The 15,009-nt window shown below is 51.4% G+C and overlaps 1 protein-coding gene across 1 annotated transcript; it reads right to left on the reverse strand.

Moving 5' to 3' along the window:
• Positions 1-1,148: 1,148 nt before the first annotated feature.
• On the reverse strand, positions 1,149-7,715 carry LOC118976433 (keratin, type II cuticular Hb6). Its single transcript, XM_037030927.1, has 9 exons — positions 7,347-7,715; positions 6,353-6,561; positions 5,508-5,568; positions 4,635-4,730; positions 4,257-4,421; positions 3,877-4,002; positions 3,392-3,612; positions 1,473-1,504; positions 1,149-1,333 (listed from the first exon to the last, which is right to left on the reverse strand). Exons 1-9 carry the CDS (start codon positions 7,713-7,715, stop codon positions 1,149-1,151), a joined length of 1,464 nt encoding a protein of 487 aa, XP_036886822.1.
• Positions 7,716-15,009: the final 7,294 nt, after the last annotated feature.

Genomic DNA, 15,009 nt, shown 5'->3' on the forward strand with positions numbered 1-15,009 from the left:
GAGTTAGAAGCCCAGGTCTCCCGACTCTCCCACACCTGCTCGTCTCACATGCCTTCCTTCCATTCTTACCTCCACGTGTTTTCTCAGGCACTTCTCCCTCCAGAAATGCCCCTGTGGGGCAAAGTCTCCCTCATTGAGAACCACTAGGGCACATTTGACAGTGTCTAGAGACATCTTTAGTTGTCACAGTTGGGGCCGGGGGAGGACTGTTGGTATCTAGAGACCAGGGACAAGACTAACCCTCCCACAGTGCACAGGGCAGCCCCACCACAGAGCATCCTCCAGCCCAAGATCTCAACAGGGTTGAAGGTGAGAAAACTGGCCTAGAGGAGGAGGAGGATTGTCCACACTCTTGTCCACACTCCTCCTCCTAGAGGAGCCAGGCCCACACAAGATGTCCTGCTTCCCTTAGCATTCTCCCACTTTCCCAAGGCTCAGTTGCCCAAGCCGGACAGGCAACACGCACTGCAGTCATTTTCTCCTGCTGAAAAATGACCGAGTGGGTGCAGAGGTCCTGAGGAAATCTCTCGCAGAAAGCACCTCTCACAGAGGGGGCCTGGCATTTTCAAAACTCTGAAGGAACCAGGTTTGATTAGCTACAATTAGTTTATTGGAGACACAGAGTGAAACAAAGGCAACCCAACTAGTTGGCAGTTGACTCATTGGCTTTTCAGAAGCTCCTGCAGGCGGCCCTCACAAAGTCACAGGAGAACCTCTAACAGAGGTTCCCCAGTATTCCCCATCTCCGTTCCACAGGTCCAAGCACAGGGGCACATTCCCAGGAAGGGCAGACAGGGAGATTCTGGGGCCTGCCCTGTACCCCCAAGCGTGGGTGAAGGGGTCAAGCGGGACCAATGAATCCAGCAAAAAACAGAAGGCGGAAGGATGAATGTGCAGGAAAACAAATCAACTACTAGGAAAGACTATAAAAGAGACCAAGGTGCTGCCCTAGGGCTTGGGGAGCCAGGGAGGGGGCACCCAGAGGCAGCAGGTAGAGAAGATGTGCAGAGTACACATCTGGGGACCGGTTCTTGGGAGGCCTGCGGCTGGCGATGCGTGGGGAAGCAGCGGGAGGGGCATTCCGGTTTCGTGAGGTTCTGGCTGGGCCAAGGGAGCCTGGGAGATGAGCTGGCAGAGGCTGCAACCCCCTAGCACCTCTTACAGACCCCGCCACCGCAGGAGCTGACGCCAGAGCAGGGGCCGCAGGCGTTGGCGGTGCCCACCACCACGTTGCCGCAGCAGGGGGCGCTGCAGACGCCGGTGGTGACAGCAGGGGCAGTACCGCTGGCGCAGAGATTTCCACAGACGACGCCACCTCGGGAGCTGCTGACGCCTGAAAGAGGGGAGAACAGGCCCAGATGTGCATCAGGCATGGCCACAGCCAGGCAGCCTTGGGGCAAGCCGAAACGCCCCCTCCCCAAAGGCGCTGGGACGACCCCAGTGGGAGAAGGGTAAGAGCCTGAGCTACTTACAGACATTCACGGAACCAACGCCCTCACACAACCTGTTGGGAAAAGAAAAGAGAGAGGTTAATGCTGTGGGAAAGCCGCCTGGGGGATACAGCCAACTGTGAAAGGTGGGACCCCCTGGTCCTCCTGGGTAATAAACTGGCTAATCCAGAAGCCAGGAGAGCCCTCATCAAAGTGTGTCTTCTGGAGACAATGGCTGTGGTGCCTGGCTCTCCACTCACTGTTAGCTGAGCACCCTCCAATTTACACTCCAGAACCCTAACCTCCTCATAGATAGAGGTGATCTGTAGTGAGGATGAAATCGAATGATACATGCCAAGTGCTTCGTGCCTACCGCACTGAGCACTTCAGAAATGTTAGCTGCTACTATTTATGCTGGTTCTCTATACATTGACTTGTGAATGCAAGGAGCAGCAGGTGTACCTGCCTGAATCTGCTCTGGTTGGTGTTACTAGAGTGTGGGCTTCAGGAGGGCAGCAGTTTTTGTCTCTTGTCCACACTGCAGAATCAGCAATGCCTAAAACAATGCCTGGCTCCGTGAGGAACTGTTGCATTGAGCAAATGGATACGGTTTTAGAACCCACTGAGAACAGGCTCAGCGACCACATTCACCAGCTTCCTAATTTGACATATAGAGAAACTGAGGCCCAGAGAGAGGGGGGAAAAACAGGACTAAGGCAGAGCTATAACTTGGGCTTTGTGACTCCCCCCAACCTGCTGTGCACTTCAGGGGAACACACGGGAGTCCCTGTGGGAGCACAGTGGCAAAGGGTTGTCGAATTAGCTTCAGATGTGAGGAGAATCCACAGCTAATCCACCATCTGATCATCCATACCCAAGGTTCTGAGGAAACCCACACCAAAGCTTCTGAGTTCACTCCAAGAGCCCCGTGTGGCAGAGAGGTGGGCCGCCCAGTTTCCAGAGCCATTTCCACATGTGTCTCCAACTTCCAAACTCAGTCTTGAAAAACTCCTCCTCCCAGAATTCTTCACTAATGAAACTCTCCAGCCCCAGCAAGCTCTTATGCCTCTGAGCTCTCCAGAGAGAAGATTGTGAGTGTCTTCGTGTGACTGCTTCGATTCCAGCCACTAAACCTGGGTTCCCATTGCCCCAGTACCCAGGATGCCCCTGGACACTCCCTCAGCATTCCCGCCCTCCACTCTCTTCTGACCAGGGCCAGAGCCTGGCTGTACACAAGAAGAAGAAAGCTCAGGTTGTGAGCACCTGACCAACCTGGGGAGAGAACCCAAGGGGAACATTCTGGGAGTGTGCCCCTCGCAGGAGCTGCGCAGCTTCCCTCCAGCCATTAGAAGGCTGGATTATTAATGAGTCTGCCCCAGCCCCAGCCCCCAAAGCAAGCCACACACACAAATGCATAGTGTAGGACACAGCTGCTCCAAAGGACAGACCCCTGCTGCCAAGTCCTCCTCGCTGTGATGGAAGACTACTTAGGGGTACTCACTATTGTTAGAATATCTAAGTCTGAGTTAAGAAAATTCCCCACTGAGGTTGTCCTATGGGATAAATCTGAACTCCCTGGGCTGAGGCCAGAGCCAGGCTTAAAAAGAGAGCTGGAATCCAGAATGGCGTGTGTCATGAGGGCACAGGGGGACAGAAGCACTATGGAGGGAAGGAGACCAGAAGCATAGGCTGGGCTTCTCAGGGGCAGCAACTACTACTGTCTGACCTGACCTGAGGAGCAGGTTTGTAAAAGGAACTAATTCCAGGTCAGCACCAGGTAGGCAGGAGAGACAGAAATGGGGCTAGAAATGTACCCAAAGAACTTATGCAAATTACCTGTCCAGTTGCATGATCAGGATGCATGCAAACAAGAGAGGAGAGATGCCACGACTGTGAGGGACAGGCAGGGCACGCTGAGAACCCAGGCAAGGCTGGGAGAGAAGACTGGTCATGATACCCACCTCTGCTCCTCGCCCTCCAGCAGGCGCCTGTAGGTGGCGATCTCGATGTCCAGGCCCAGCTTGGAGTTCATCACCTCCTGGTACTCCTTGAGCAGGCAGGCCATGTCCTGCTTGGCCTTCTGCAGGGCGGCCTCCAGCTCGGCCAGCTTGCAGCGGGCATCGCTGACGGCTGTCTCACCCTGCTGCTCCGCCTGGGTCACTGCAGTCTCCAGCTTGGTGTTCTGGGGACCCAGAAGGGAACAAGGAGGGTTAGGATTCCCAGGTCTCTCTGTACATTCCCAGGGTATGTCCAGGCTCTCTTAGCCAGCTGGGAACACACCAAGGAACAGGACCATCACCTTCATTATCTGGGTCCCCCTGAGTGACCACACCTTGGAACTCTAAGTTTTGCAAATGGACTAGGGAACAAATGGACAAGTACACAGCCTGTGAGGCCCTGGCTAGGCCCCAGCCTTCTGGTGACTGAGGGCACAGGGGACCCGTACCTGGCACTTGGCGTTCTCAACCTCGGCTGTCAGCCTCTGGATCATGCGGTTCAGCTCGTTGATCTCCTCCTTGGTGCGGCGCAGGGTCTCCCCATGACGGATCACTGTGGCCTTCATCTCCTCGCACTGGGGAGAAGCAAGACTCAGGATGGTGTGTCCCACCAACTGGGGACGCCACGCATGACTGTGTGGGTTGCATAGCGCTCAGCCTGTGCAACCTTCCATGGCAGCCCTGCTCAGCCACCTCAGCCTGAGAGCTCTCTGCCCTTCTGATACCATCTCCAGGGACCAGGATCCCAAGACAGAAGAAGCCTCTTCTAATATTTACATCCAACCCCTCCTGGTGCCGTGACCAGGAGGCAGGGGTGCTGGGCACTCACCTTGCTGCGGTACCAGGACTCAGCCTCAGCCCGGCTGCGGCTGGCGATGTCGTCATACTGAGCCTTGATCTCGGCAATGACACAGTCCATGTTCAGGTCCCGGCTGTTGTCCATCTTGACGACGACTGAGGTGTCTGAGATGTGGGCGTGGAGGACACGGATCTCCTGGGGAGACGAGAAGAGGAAGCACCCTGTTTATGCCTCAGCCTCACACACCCTAGCATGTACCCAGCCTTCTCAGCTCTTCCCTGGTCTCCAGCCCCCTCATCCTGGTGGACTGCAGCCCCACGCCCAAGTCCCTGTCCTCCTCCTGTCTCAGGCCAAAGCCCTCTCCTCCAGGCCAGCTGCCAGCTTTCTGCCCAGACCACCACCCCTCACCTCCTCATACAGTCGCCTCAGGAAGTCAATCTCCTGGGTCAGGGCCTCTGCGTTGGCCTCCAGGTCCGACTTGCGGAGGTAGGCGCAGTCCACGTCCTGGAAAGGTGGGCAGTCTTTGAGCTCAGAGGACCCTTGGTGATCACCACCCCAAACTCCTCTCTCTCCTCACCCATTCATGGAGGCCAGGCTGGGGGAAGCATTCCCAGTGTTCCCATTCCCTTCCCATCTCCACACCCCCTCACCTTCCTGGGATGGGCCTCACAACCTCCTCCCCATCTGAGAACAAACCCCTTTGTGTCTTGCACATGGGCCACCAGCCTTTCCACCTCCCAACTGACCCAGCTCACCTCCCATTTCTCCTTTGACTGTTCCAGGACGCCTGCCCAGACTCACTCCCCTCTCCACTCAGCCATCCTGACCCTTCCCTCTACCCCTGCTCTGCTCCCAGACTCCACAGGGCCACTGCTGCTTCTGTCCCTTCCTCCCCCACACGCTGGGTCTCTGCCCCTCCTTTTGCTCAGACATCCCACAGCTCTAGACAGGACACTGTTCCTCAACAGAGACTGAAGATGCCAGGCCTCCATGGGACCCACAGACCACAACCTCTGAGGCAGAACAGGACATCCACAGGCCAACCCAGCCATCCCCCTGCCCAGGACAGGGTGCTAGAGGATATTGCAAGGTCATTGCCCTTTGTTAAAGCTCTGGATGCGTTTTCCATGACCTGATTGATCTCTGGGACTCCCCAGTGACCTGATCTGGCATGGTCACTGCATCACACATGGAGCAGTTGAGAACCCCTGTGTCTTTCCAAGAACAGTCTGTCATTCTGAGGTCCCTTGGGTCTCTACTCCTCGACACCATGTTACTCACCTTCTTCAGAGCCACAAACTCATTCTCGGCTGTTGCTCTCAGAGACACTTCCTCCTCGTACCTGAGGCAGAGGAGGCAGAGAGGGGGTTCAGGGAGGGGCAGGTCTCCCACCAACCCCCTCCACTTCAGACCAGTGAAGGGGACAATGTGGGGAACCGACTATCACAGACAGACCCCTGGCAGCCCCTTGGCGTCCTTTTAATTTGATTTGGGATGTTTTCACTTTGAACTGAGGAGCCATGGGGTTAATCTTCTGGGACCTCATAGCCCTGTGTCCCCAAGCTGCTCTGAAGTGATCTCTGGAGGCAAATAAGGCCTCAGTGCACAGCCTCGTGCTAGGAGTGGACAACATGCACTCTGGGTTGCTGCAGCCCCTGCCTCCCCTCACCTGGGTGTCCATCCTAGCTCAGGTGAGGGCCTTCAAGTCCTAGACACCATCAGCACTGAACACCCTGGGCAGTAGGACACCCAGAGCCTCAGGATGTGTCAGCCCTGATGACACTGGGGTTCATTCCTATCACATCCATGATCCATGGCTATAGGTGTGGAAGCCTGGAAGACAGCAGAGGCCCCCTCCCCACAGAGCAGAGGAGACAGCTGCTGGGTGACCAGGCTCCAGGAAGAGAAGGCTGAAGGAGGGGAGAGGTCTCCCAGGGGAACCACAGCCTACTCTCAGATGGGCCTCTGGACAGCCACTGCTCGGGTGAGAGGATCCTGCTGCACATGCCCCCCTGGCCTGCAGTGCTGCTCACCCTACTTGGAAGTTCCTCTCATGTCTAATCCAATGGGCTTCAAGCTCAGTCATTTCCTGTGCCCAGTGAGGAACCCAGCCACACTGCACTCACTTCTTCTTGTAGCCCTCCATCACCTCCTGCACGTGGTTGAGCTCTGAGGCCAGCCTCCCGCTGTCAGCCTCTGCACACTCAGCCTCCCTTCTCAGCGTCTCGACGTAGCCCTCAAACAGGGGCTCCAGGTTGCTCTCGCAGCACTTGCGGTTCTGGTAGAATTGCCACTTGGTCTCCAGAACTTTGTTCTGCTGCTCCAGGAAGCGCACCTGCCATTCCGGGTGGAGAAGAAGGGTCAGATGGCTCTTGATGCCCCATGACCAATTTGGAGGGTTGCTGTAAGACAAACTCCCAAACCTGCAGCTCAGCAGAAATTAGAAGTGGACTGGGGCAGGCAAATCAGCTTCTGGATTTCCTGATTATGGTCTACGTCCAGCTTTTCCATTTTAGGGATGGGAGCAAGGACCCAGGAAACATCGGTCCCTTCTCTCAGATTACTAAGTTATCCCACCCTGATGAGTCCCGGAGGCAGGTAGTCAGGCTCCAGGTGGAAAGCTCACTCCCTCTCCTTGAAGCTAGGAGTGCCTTCTTAGACAGAGTTCCCGGATTCAGATCACAGCATGGGGTTTCTGGTGACACGTTACAGGGGGATGATGTCATGAGCCATCTATCCAAAGGGGCGCGCTGCTGCCCGGCCCCTGCCGCACTTGCCAATCCACTCCACATTCTCTAAGGGAACAGAGGCCCCAGCCTGGGCCTGGACACCTCTGTAATTTCAGAAGCAGCAGTCATTTTCCTTCTCAATTTCCTGAACTCTAGTTGTGCCTCAGAACAACCCGGTCACACTTCTCTTCCATAAGCTCTGCCTATCTGCACTCCCAGCTGAGTCTTCTGGGTCTGGCGGGAGCGCCTGTTTCCCTTTGTGCATCAGCCTCTCTTGGAAGGAGACTCACGCAGGCAAAGCTCTTACTGCCTCTGACTCCCCCACTCGGGAACCATGCCTGAGTCCTGCGCATGGGTGGGGTTCAAGAAGGGCGTGTTTGAGAACACCCACCTTGTCGATGAAGGCAGCGAACTTGCTGTTGAGACACTTGATCTGCTCCTTCTCCTCATGCTTCACACACTGCGCGTTGGGGTCAATATCCAGGTTGAGGGGCGTGAGGAGACTCTCATTGACCGACACAGTGGTGATGCAGGGCGGGCTGGGTCCGCACACGCCGCCAGAGCGGTATCCGAAGCTGCGGCCGCAGGAGCCAGAGCGGAAGCCTCCGCAGAGGCTCTGGCTGCCAAAGCCCCCAGTGAGGCCGCGGTAGCAGGAGACGCCTCGGTAGGGGGCGGCCGTGATGCAGCAGCGGCCTGGCCGGGGCCCGCAGGCCGAGGCGCAGCTGAAGGTGCTGCCAGCACAGTAAGATCCACAAGTCATTGTGTTTCTTTGGTACAAGGGAGGCTCTGAGGAGGAAAAGATCAGAATGGAGGGTATAGTGGACGAGGTGTTTACGCCTCGGACATCTTTGGGCCTTTTATATATGTGGGGAGCCTGGTGCGTCCATGGGTTAGAAGCAATTAGACGTCTTTTATGGGCTTGGGGTTTTTAGCTGCTGTCGCTCCTCCCTTAATGGTCTTAATTGGGTGCCAGATGCGGCCAATGTTTATGGCCTTTTACCTTAAACTGCACAATTTTTATCTTCAAAGAGCCAGGTCACTTCCCCCACACCCTCCCCAACCTCCCTATACACAGCTGGGGAAACTCAGGAACTGGAGGATGGGGAACAGTGACTCAGGTTGGAATGGGAAGGCAGGGCTGTGGCTCTCCCAGTACCGCCCACTGATGAAGTCAACGCCGCTGTCCGTGGTGCTGATAGGACCGTCCCTCCCCCGCCCCTTCCAAACACCGGGGGAATGTCAGATCAACAAATGATGTGAAACTTGGGGTGCGCTTGGTGCTTTCCCTCACACTGATGGCCTCTCTCTGCACTGCCAAAGCCATACGCTTAAACAATCTCTTAATTACCTCCACACGTATCCAACACTCCCACACTGTTCCCAAATCCCTCACATCTATCAACATATCCCACTCCCTACACATACACACACACAGACACAGACTATGCACTTACATGCTGGCCTTCCCACCCACAGTCTCACACAGGCACTCATGTGCTCACGTGCACCCTCACCCACCCCCTAGCCCCCTTACGCACCAACTAGATGCTAAGCCAACTTATTAGGCCTTCTTGGCCAGCCTATGCTGAGTGGAGACATCCCCTCCCTCAGAGTTCTGCATGATGCTCGGCGAGTACACACTGTCTCACTGGCCTCAGGAATGCCCAGCCATTTCCAACAAGCTCCCAAGTAAGGATAGTATGTCTGGGTTTCAACTCAACCCTCAGTGTTTCCTCCAGGGCCCAGAAGCCCTAGGATGGACACCATGGTTATGAGTCTGCATGGCATTTGGCTCAGAATATAATAGAACCTATCTAGACAATCCATATGAGGAGAGCATCCAGCCCCCTGCCATTACCCCCTTGACTCTGTGCTGCTTTCCATGCTATACCAACCCTCCCACCCCATTCCCCTCACAGCAGCCTGTCAGCAACCTTGGAAGATGTCATAACAGATCCACATCGGTGTGTGCTGTCCATCCAGTGTGGATAGTGTGGGCCTTCAACCCAGAAGGGCTGGGTAGGAACCAAAACTCTGCTGTGATAATTGCTGTGTGGATGGGGCAAGGAATGCCCTCCTTTGAGAAATAGAGTAAGCCTTTCCTTCCCAGCATTAATTTGAGGAATTACAGAGGTTGGCACGTGCTCAGTAAACTCCAGAGCACAAAAGCCTATGTGCTTTATTGTAATCATTAAGAAGCAGGAGGCTCTGGGGGAGCATTTCTTCAGATTCACATTGGGACCCACTCGTGGAAGCAAAGAGAATTTTAATGTAATCTATTTGATAGATTAGAATAAAATAGAAAACACCAGGCTGCATTATATGTAATAAGAATAACATTTCATGATCTTTTTTGTTCCAAGTGTATATGGAATGTAAATATGTGTGTGCCTTGCCACTATGCGAAATCATTTTTTAATATGATTGAAACTAAAAAGTTTAAGTACCTGGCATATCAGTGAAGGACACAGATTCCAAAAAGTCCAGTTCTGCCACTCTCCAGCTGCATAACCTCAGGCAATTGCTTAACCTCTGTATCTCATTTTGTGGTTTGTAAAGTGGGGATAAGAGTACCCACCTGATAAAGTTGTTGTAAGGATTAAAAGAACCAATCCATGTAAAGCACTTAGAATAGAGCCTCTAAGAATGTATTCATACAGGTAGGCAGTGCTGTTGCTACTGCCACAGTGGCCACAGTGACAGGCTTGATGGGGAAGTAGAGGTGTACGTCATTGACGGTATTGTTGTTCTTTTTGTTCTCGTTGCTGCTGCTGGTGTGGCGATATAGGCATGTTTGACAGAATGTACTTACCCACATTTCCAAACCATATATGTAAAATTCTCACAAATGTTGCCTTTCTTAAAGGACTAATAGAAGGATTAAGTGAAATAATGCATGGGCAATGCTTAACACAGCACCTGGCACACAGCAAGTGCTCAGTAAATGTTACCTACTGTGGTTCTACCATGGGGATCAGCCCAAGGGGCAGGGAGGACCTGAGACCTTTGACCATGGCTACTTCCTTTATCCCAGAAAAAAAACAAATCAAATACCTCTCCTTCAGTCCCCACTGTATCCCAGCTGCTGCAAGGCAGAATCTTTCTTCTTAAGCAAAGGGAATATGTCACCAATCCTTGGGCCATCACACAACTGGATGAAAAGAGAATTTTGGACAATTCAAAAAGTCTGTTTTTTTAGTGAATAATTCATAAATTTGTATTTCCTAGCAGATCATCAGACATTCTCATGATTTCTGATAATATTATAATGTAAGTTATAAATCAATGACATACTCACTCATCTTGCATTTTACCTAATCCTGAAACCTGCTGAATGGTCAGTCAGTAGCTTAAGGATACCTTCGGCCTGAGGGTGAGGGACATGCTGTTGATGATCCATGCAGGTATAATGTAAGTCCAAAAAGAGCAAGAGAAGTCAGACTTTCACTGCAGCTAGACAGATGGAAGTTGGAGTTGAGGAAGAACTTCCCAGGAGGGCAGGTAGTCATGGTTTCCTAAAGGAGCTTGTGTTATATCTCCCATTTAGGGAAGCTTTATATAAAAGAGGAAGACTCATTATTCCGGAGGAGAGCAGGTGAACCCAAAGACCTTCAGATCTAGAGATCAGAACCTCTTCTTTTAGCTCAAGTGGATTTTTTTCCAAGGGACGCCTGAAAAGAAAGGGTAAATCAAGTGGATTTAACATTAGGAAGTTTTTTTGTCAGTTCATTCTGTTCCTGTGGGGGTTGTTGGAGCAGATTTCTCAAGATGGATCATGAGTTAGACAAAATAATGTCTTGTTGAGGGGATTCAAGGATTCTGTGATTAATATGTCCCTGCCATATCCTGAACCCCGTCTCAATTTTTGGAGGGAGGGAAGAAGGCACTAAGAAAGAAGAAGACATGGATTCTGGAGCTCCCCAACTGACAGGGAAGACAGAGCCACATTTATGAGAAAGGCCAGAAGTCTGAAGAGGGGGGCTTTTGAGATGTATCATCAGATGCTCAGGAATGCGATGCATACTGACTGTGCTCATTCTCAGGCAATGTGGAGTGCAACTACTCTGATGGGAAAGGCAAGAAAGTCTCCTTGGAAAGAGTGAAGATGGGCTTCGGTAAACAGGCGGGCAGGACAGTACTGGTGCAAAGGTTTGCATGGAGGTATTTCAGAGTGGGCAGACAGTGGAGGAACCTGAGGGCCCTCGCAGAAGAGGGGTGAATCATGAGGTGCTGTGATGGTAAAGAGCCCATAGAGACAGACCTAAGAAGTAGGGCCTGTGTCATCTCGGATTCTGCTCCATGGCTGAGGGCTGGGGGGCAGCCTGTGTGCTCTACATTTGGAGGACACCAAAGCCTCTGCACGCTAGGCCTGAAGGGATCAAAGAGCCCCTGCCTTTTCTAAACTTGCAGCTCATGCTTTCTGTTCACAGAAAGAAGGTGCAGACCAGGTTCCAGGGAGAGAAACTTAGGGCTGAGGAAGTGGATGTTTACACAGCAACTGAGCTGTTCATGACAGAATTGACCTCAGGTGCAGTCACTAGGCAGGGCCCTTGGGTTGGTGAGTTAACGAAAGGCCCAAGTCAGAGCCTGGCCTCCTCAGCCAACATGCCTGGGACAGTGGCCAATTATCTGTGAGAGGACAAGGGGCCAAAGACCCTTGTGGGGATCCTGGGAGAAATGAAGCTTAACTCAGTTCTACCATTGGTGAGGTCTGTCCCATTAACCAGGCTAAGCCCCTACCACTTCCCTGTCCCAGGTCCCTGCCCTGCAGAGATTCAATGTTCTAAAGCTGGAGCCTAGGTTGCCCACCTCTTCAGGTATATGCTGCACCCTTCTCTCATCAACCTCCTCTTTTTATGCTCTTCCAACCCGATAGTGTCCCCTCACAATTTTCCCCTGGGTTTTTCCCCATTGGTCCTCCACCTCCCTCCTCTTCTCTCTTTCTACCCAAATCTCCCTTATCTGCCATCCTCCTTGCCACCCAGCCAGTCTCTGTCCTTTGTCCAAGTGGCCCTGGAGAGTAATAATCTAAGATAACCAAGCATCTTCTCCCTCTTTTTCCTAGAAGTCTCCTCACTTTCCTTCCCAAACTCTACCACTAGTCTCCACACTACCCCGATGCCTTCGGGAACCTTGCCCTTGTTGGCTGACTTTTTCTGTCACCCCCATCATCACTCAGGTTAAGGATTTTGCTCTGGTTAAAGACACATCTACTTACTTTATTACTCCTTCAGGCCCCAGCCAGAAATGTCTCCCCACCCCACCCCACCCCCAACCCCAGGAATGACTGCCCTCTGGTCTGCTTCATCTGGTCCCCAGCCCATCCTACCGGAAAGCTTTATACAATTAACCACCAAGCTTTGATGGCTCCATTACTCAGCACTTAATATGCAGCTGGTATTCATTTCATTCATTCAACAAACATTTATTGAGCACCTACTATGTGTCAAGCCCTTGGAATATATCCATGAAACAAATATCTGTACCCATTGGTGTGTTGCTAGGTTTGCATTTTTGTTCATAATATGGGTGTATATCCAGCTTTTTTCTTTAAACTGGAAACTCACCACAAAAATAGGTGAGCACCTCTCCCTGCTCTGGTCCTAAACCCTGAAAACACTCCAAAGGTCCAAGAAAAGGGCAGTGGAGGGAGGGGATTAGTGAGTGTGTGTGTGGATGTGTTAACCTGTTATATGCAAACACCATCTACTGTTTGATACTTTCAATGATGGCGGGTGGTGGGTTGATGGGAGTGCAACGAGATAAACTCATCTCTTCATCAGGTCCAAACACACCAGGTTCTGACTGCGAGCTCGGCCACTAACCACACAACCAGAGCCACTCTTTTCACCTCTCTAGGCCTCAGTGTCCTCCTCTGTAAAGAGTAACACACCTGCCTCGAAGGGCCGTTGTAAAAAAAATGCATGAATGCATGTGGGCTCTTAGTATAGTATCTACTAGGAAGCAAGATACACAACAAGAGATGTTATTATCTTTTAGGTTTGGAATAATATTCATAAACTAGTTCCTATGCCAAGTATATACCAATTCATAGTTCTTTTTAATAACCATATACCCCAGGAAAATTCTTGCACATTTACACTAGAAGACATAGGAAAGTGTGTTCATGGCAGCTACGTTCAGAATACAAACTCCAGAAACAACCATGAGACCATCAGGGTACAAAGGTGAGTAAAATGAGCACAATCCACAGTGAAATGAATACCATGCAGCTACGGGAAGGAACACTGAAGAACAACAAAAACCCCAACAGACATGAAAGAATACATGCAATGAGATCCCATTCATATGATGTTTAAAAACTAGAAAATTAAGTAATCTATGGTTCAGTACTGAAACTGTACAGAAAAGCAAAGGAATGATTTAACACAAAATCCCAGAGAGGAACCATCCGTGGGCCAGGCAGGAAGGGGGCACAATCAGTGAGGCTCACAGGGAGGCCCTAAATGACATGTCTGTTCCCATTCTTCCACATATGCAGTCTTCCGTGTGTGTGGCGTATTTCACAATAAAAAACACTTTAAATTCATAAACCTCACATTGCTAGAGTCAAGACAATAGAGTGATTACTCTGCCAACCAGCCCTCCCCCAAAAAGTTGTTCACTCAAAGGAAACATGCAAGTTGAATGTCCCTTTAGGTCTTCAAAAATTAGCAACAGCTAGTAATGTCTGAATTTAATAAAATGATGTCACATTTGCATTTTTTCCATCTGGTTTTAAACTTATTCTTGCTTTTTAAAAATTGCTTGGCAAGGATCAGCCATTACTAATTGGCTCGTGTTTATGCATGTTATTTTTATAAGGAGTTATACTGGCGGAAAAGGTAAAGTGAGTGTGAAGTAGTGCACCCTGACTCACTGTGCTTCTAGGGACACCCGCCAGCTGGCTTGCTGGGAGCACCACTGCTCATTGTGGGCAGTGCCCAAGACTGCAGTGGAGGTTATAAAGGCCTCAGAAGTGCTGGCCAGCTCCCCAAACACATAAAGTGACAGCAGGTGCCACACCCTCCTCTGGGGTGACCAAATGACTGACACAGGCTGTTACCCCATGTCTGTCCTGTCACAAGGCCCCAGTCCTGAATGGTTTGCAGACACCCAGAGCCCAACTCCCAACAAACCCTGTTTTCTTCTCTTCTTCTCCTTTCTTCTCTTTTCCCATCAACTCCTCCCCATCTTTTCCCCCTCGGCTGCTCTGCCTACCTCTGCCCGCTGGCAAAGGCCCAGCAGCTCCAGGGAGCTGCCAGGCAAGTCATTCCACTTCCCCTTTCATCCCTTCCACTTACACAAACCTCTTACTTTACGAAATAATTTTTCTAGGGCTGCTGTCAGAGTGGGGGTGCTTCACGGATAAATAGAACACAGCATACTCTATCGTGGTTACTTACAACACACCGTAAGTATACAAATAATTGAAAGTACCGCTTTCCACCCCTCCCTTCAGTTCTTGGGCACAGGATCCTGCAGATCTAACCCATGCCCCTCCCCAGCACCCAGCCTCCCACGGCCCTTATGCCACATTTGCACCCCATTCCCCTCCTGGTTCTAACTATTCCTCCCCCGCTGACTCTGCCCATCTTCCTTAGACTGACTCCCCACCCCTAAATCCACAGATATCCCCTCCTGAGCAACTCTCTCTACCCTCCCGATTTTCCAGCTGTTAGGCAACCCAGGGCTGTCGCAGCTTGTAGGTAAGAAGGCACGGTATCTCCTGAGCTCCTCTACTTACAAGCTGGAGACTTTGGGCAAGTTATTTAGTCTCTCTGAGTCTCAGTTTCCTCATCTGTAAATGGGGATAATGGTGCCTACTTCAAATGATTGGAAGAATTAGAGATCATTTATAGCATTTATATCAAACTATTTCCCTACAGAGTACTTTCTGACTGTAAAGGGGGAAATGTACCAAAGTGATCTGATTTAGCATTACCAATAACAGAATGACCGGACACTTTGTGCTTCTCGAGTGATACAGTAACAGTTGCACAGCATCATTTATGAAGTATTCTGCCCCAAAATGTTTCCGTTAAACCCAATCA

This window comes from Sturnira hondurensis, unplaced genomic scaffold, assembly GCF_014824575.4.
Source record: "Sturnira hondurensis isolate 20B ecotype Veracruz unplaced genomic scaffold, ASM1482457v3 Scaffold0020903, whole genome shotgun sequence".
NCBI lineage: Eukaryota > Metazoa > Chordata > Mammalia > Chiroptera > Phyllostomidae > Sturnira > Sturnira hondurensis.

What these genes read in the sequence shown, in the direction of transcription:
- LOC118976433 (XM_037030927.1), bottom strand. Translation starts at nt 7,715, where the DNA reads ATGACTTGTGGATCTTACTGTGCTGGCAGCACCTTCAGCTGCGCCTCG. An exon ending in ATGGAGGGCTACAAGAAGAA is followed by an intron (nt 5,569 to 6,352) that starts GTGAGTGCAGTG and finishes CCTCTGCCTCAG; the next exon opens with GTACGAGGAGGAAGTGTCTC. An exon ending in AGTTTGTGGCTCTGAAGAAG is followed by an intron (nt 4,731 to 5,507) that starts GTGAGTAACATG and finishes CCACCTTTCCAG; the next exon opens with GACGTGGACTGCGCCTACCT.